This window comes from Gavialis gangeticus, unplaced genomic scaffold (assembly GCF_001723915.1).
Source record: "Gavialis gangeticus isolate Ggan-Ray unplaced genomic scaffold, GavGan_comp1, whole genome shotgun sequence".
Taxonomy (NCBI): domain Eukaryota; kingdom Metazoa; phylum Chordata; order Crocodylia; family Gavialidae; genus Gavialis; species Gavialis gangeticus.
Window position 1 is genome coordinate 128,773,264 of NW_017728992.1, and position 4,810 is coordinate 128,778,073.

The 4,810-nt window shown below is 40.8% G+C and overlaps 1 protein-coding gene across 1 annotated transcript in view; it reads right to left on the reverse strand.

Annotated features, from left to right (window-relative positions):
• MYBL1 (MYB proto-oncogene like 1) overlaps positions 1-4,810 on the reverse strand; it is a 59,393-nt gene that overhangs the window by 46,235 nt on the left and 8,348 nt on the right. The window contains exons 2-3 of the mRNA XM_019527749.1: positions 1,484-1,589; positions 1,299-1,370 (exon numbers count right to left, since the gene is read on the reverse strand). Coding sequence (XP_019383294.1) covers positions 1,299-1,370; positions 1,484-1,589 — 178 coding nt within the window. The remainder of the gene's footprint in view (positions 1-1,298; positions 1,371-1,483; positions 1,590-4,810) is intronic.

The window sequence follows — 4,810 nt, forward strand, 5'->3', positions numbered from 1 at the left end:
CCCCCTTGGAGTCACCAGGAACAATGGCCACAAGCTGAGGGAGGATAGGTTTAGGTTACATATTAGGAAGAACTACTTCACTGTAAGGGTGGCCAGAGCCTGGAATAGGCTTCCCAGAGAGGTGGTGCTCTCACCTTCCCTGGAAATCTTCAAGAGGAGACTGGATAGGCACTTGGCTGGGGTCTTATGACCCCTCCCACCCCCAGTGCTCCTTCCTGCCCATGGCAGGGGGTCAGACTAGATGATCTGTCTAGGTCCCTTCCAACTCATTGATTCTATGACCTACACGAGAGAGGGTTTTTAGTATGAGGAGGTGCATTTGAAAAACTGACTGACACCTGATCAGCTGAAGACAGACCACGGGTATCCAACTTGGTGCAAAGCTAGTTTCCCCACAGCTCCTATACACAGATTTCCACCATGTTCATACAGAATACCTTATCTTCATTTTATTCAGTAACCTGATCCCTCTACTTTCAAGCAAAATTCTTTCATGTGCAATCTACACTTACCACTTACTTGTTACTGTATTGAAGTAGCCTGTTTTGTGATTGAATGCAACAGCCCCACAGGCTGCAACTGACAGAAAGCAGCAATTCATTTCAGAAGTAATGGCAGACCTGAATGTAGCACTGGTCCTTCACAAATGCAGCTACTTCCCTGCACCTTTCAAGTCTGCTTCAAATCAATCTTAGTCTGACTTGACAAGACTCTCACAGACCTCGGCCCTATCTACCTTAGCCCAGCAGAAAATCGTTTAATAGCACAAACAGGCACTCGGTAAATTATTTCAGAGCTGTCCAACTTCTAAGTGCCCAGGGGCACCAGCCGGGGCCATGGAGACACCCCCTACCCCACTGCTGAACCATGCACCTATGCTCACCCCCAGATCCGCATGCTGTGCTAGTCTGCCCTGCATCCCTGGGACAGAGGCAGAAAATGTAAGCCAGAGGAGGGAGTGGTCACCTGGAGGCTTTGGCTGTTATTGCAGCCAGATCAATCGATCATGAGGGGCAGCAAGGGAGAAGGGGCTGCAACTTAATCCCTCACAGCACATATGCAGCCTGTGAGCCACCACCTGATCAGCCCTGAATTACTGGATAGTTTTACAATCTTTGCATTCTCCTTTGCCTGAGGAAGGGCACATGAGCCCGAAAGCCTGCAAATAAAGAAATGTTTTTGCAACTATCTACTTGTTCTAATGAAATATATCACCTCTACCACAATAGTTCTGACTGCTCAGTGTGGTGAACACCTTCATTAGAAAAGGCTTATTCAAAAAAAATATCCACACTTACTTGTAGGTGACTAGCAATGAAAGCCCAATCATCTGTTCCATTTTGTTCTACTAGTTTCTTTAACTTTTCATCCTGTTAAAGACATAATATCAGCTAAGAACTACAGCATTTGTAATTATAAAAGATCATATACAGCGTAAATATATTATAACTAACAGAAGCAAAGCTGATTGGCCAAGTGTTACCTCATCACGTGTCCATTTTACTCTGTTGCATATCTTTTTCAGCCCTTTTTGCTGTGGTACTTCATAGTCATGATCTGCATACTGAAGGTCATCGTCATCATCTTCACTGTAGAGTACATCAAAACAGTTCAAATAAGTTACAAGTAGGTTTTAAACTAACAGCAATCATCAATAGCTAAAAAAATATATAATGATTTGAGTAATTTGTGGAAACAAGGTTTAAAAATTTACAGAAACCCAAGACCAAACCATTATTATCTCATCAGCCTCTCTCCAGAAGCTGCAAATGCCCATGCTTCAAAGAACAGTAAATCAATCAGCCTGTTTTTGGACTGAATATTAGAAGAAATATCCTACCTATTCCTCAACCTCTGAAAGTTTAAATCCAAAGCATGAAATTTGCTTAACCTCAAAGTTCCATGTAACATTGATCAAAGTATTATCTATACATTAGACAAAATATGCTGCACAAAAGCATCTAACCCATAATTCCATAATTCAATTTGATTAATTTGTACAGAAAACAGTTTAGCACCTGGTTGCATATAGGACATGGCAGTTTGAGTTCAGGGTTTAAGAATCCAATTAGTGGGCATTTTTCTTCTTAAGTTAAAAATGTAATGATGCAGGGAAAAGGGATATTGTCCATTAGTTTGGGCCCATCCATTATTTAACTTGAAGATAGAGAAAATTCTTTCATAACCTATTTTTAATTTAATAATGCTTATTAAATCCAGCCCTCCAAAAAGGTGCTGGTCTTGTAGAACATCAGCAAAGAACCTAGACTCACTCACTACATGCCAAGTTACTGCTTAGCACAGATCAGAACCAGGCCTGAATCTTCTTGCTATACAAGCTTAAGCTGAAGAGCTGCAAAGAATAATTCACAGTGATAAGACATGCCCTTTTAAGGACCCCTAAGGTGAACTGAAAGTAGAAATATAAATGAGGGAAAAAAGGAAAAAGAAAAGAAGAGAGAAAAAAAAAAAAACCACACACACACAGAGGATGGAATCGTTGAAGTCTAATTTAAGTCATGAATGCCTTGCTTTCAAGAAGGAAATGCTCCCATCTTACAAAACTACAGGAAAAATGTTTTTAACTTTATGATAATAGATACACAAACAAGAAGGCAGAACTCCAACACTGGTGCTTCCCTCTTATCTTGGTAGTCATCAAGAGAAAAAAACCCAAAAGCAGCAGAAGACTAAGTGTGAGTATACTCCATCTACTGGAGAAATCCTGATACACTATAAGCTTTGTCAAAAAAAATTCAGCCAAAAGGGGTACAGAGGTGTTCTATACCTTAAGTTTCCACTCCCCCTTTTATTATTTCTTTCTTTTCTTATGACAGAGAAATCTGAAGTAATTTAAAAACTAATACAAACATATAAATCTGAATTTGACAGCAGGCATCCTATTACTAATTAAGACAAGTGTACAAGAAACAGACTCATTCAAATATATATAATAAGTTAAGCAGATTTACCCCTAGTGATGCATTAAATTCATCTCTCTTTGTTAGCTAATGAATTATTACAATGTGAGCCCTACAAAATCCAATAGCAAGATCTTCTATTTGGGCTACAGAACAAGGCACATAATTCAATCTTGAAAACTACACCTAGTTACAGTTTGCTTGTTCTCTCCCAAACTGCAAAATATAATAAAGCTTTTTTGTTGTGTTGACAAAACCTGTATTGCTACCCAAAAGGTGGTTATTTAGAGATCTGTTGTCTATCCTAAAGTGAAAAATTGTTTTTTTCACGCCATGTCACACATCTAAGTGTCAGAATATCATTTTGTGACAGACTGCAGGTTCTATTGTGATATTTCTGTGTTAACATTATAATACTGTTCGAACTGGTTTACCTCTTTATACACAGAGAATAAAATGTCAGGGTTGGCTACCTGCAGGACAAGATAAGATGTACCTTTAGCACCAATAGAGTTTTAAATGGCTTTGTTGACATTTGAAAGGTGAAATGTCTGACACCCTGGAGGTGTCTAATGAGATGAACATGGAACAGGCTGGGGGAAGTAGCCTTGCAATTCCATGGCATTAAAGTCGGGAGACAGAGAACGTGGAGAAGTTTTAGGGAGCCTGAAAGACTGGAAAGAGAACATCTCTGTGAGTGCTTAAGGCCATGTAGGCTGGAGTAGGGACAGAGGGACTGCTTAATCCGACCAGAGGAGACAGAGAACCTTTGGCTGGTTGGCTTTGCCCAAATAAATACCTTTACTGAAGAGACTGCTGTGGTACCTAGAACTGGGAATTGCACTGGTTGACCCCAACAAGAGACAAAATCCCTCTCTCAGGAGCAGACCTGGATGTTTGCTCCTTGAGTCAGGGCCATGGAGAACCAGGTAAGGCAAGAGACTGAAAGGCTGGGGTCTCAGAGCGTGAAGAGGCCTGGGCTCCTGCCTTGCTCTAGAAGCTAAGCTTGGGTTGGCTTCAGGTGACCCTCTCAGAGACCAGACAAGGCCAAAGCAGTCCCAAGCAAGCGCCCCTTAGAGGGCACCCTGTGACACATTTCATTACGCCTTTGTGTATTAGCATTACACTCAAGTACAAATGTTCTATCCCTGCTAACAGAAATACGTTCCCATTCAGAAAGATCACTACTGCCAGATTAGTTGTAAGGTAAAATGTATATTAGCCTTCTGCATATTTTGCTCCAATATTCCAAGGAATTCTCTCACTATAGTGCAAGCATTTTTTTAACGAAAATGTATAGAAACAAACACTAAAGCTTCGTTTTAAACCAGTTTTACAGAGATGAAGCAAACTTTATATTATTCATGTTTTATGAACTATAACACATCCTTCCCACTACTTAGAAAAGGAAGTTACACTCATTAAGTCATCACTGTGAAAAAGACAGCCCTTAATTTATTACAATACAGCTGAAACCTGAAATAAGTTAAAAATACAAGTTATAAAACAGAAAGATTGCAAAACATTAAAAAGCATCTAGTCAGCTTAAAAACTTAAGTCCCATTGAACCTGAAGCAGTTTCTAATAGCAGGCCACAGAGAACAGGTCACTGCATGTGAATTAAGTAACAGAAGACACAGAACAGGGGGGAGGGATATGGGGAAGCAGAGCCTGAGGGGGATAGACAGGGGGCAAAGGCTGCAGGAGGGGGTAAGTGGGGGCATGGGGAACAGGCAGCAGGGAGCAAGCTGCTTGCTCCCACCCACCAACATCTCCCCCTCCCTCAACTGCCTCCTGTTGCCTCAATGCTTTCTTAACTGCTTTTCCCACTACAGTAGTGGTGGAGATAAATTTAAGACGATCCTTCAATAATTGAATTGGACACATGG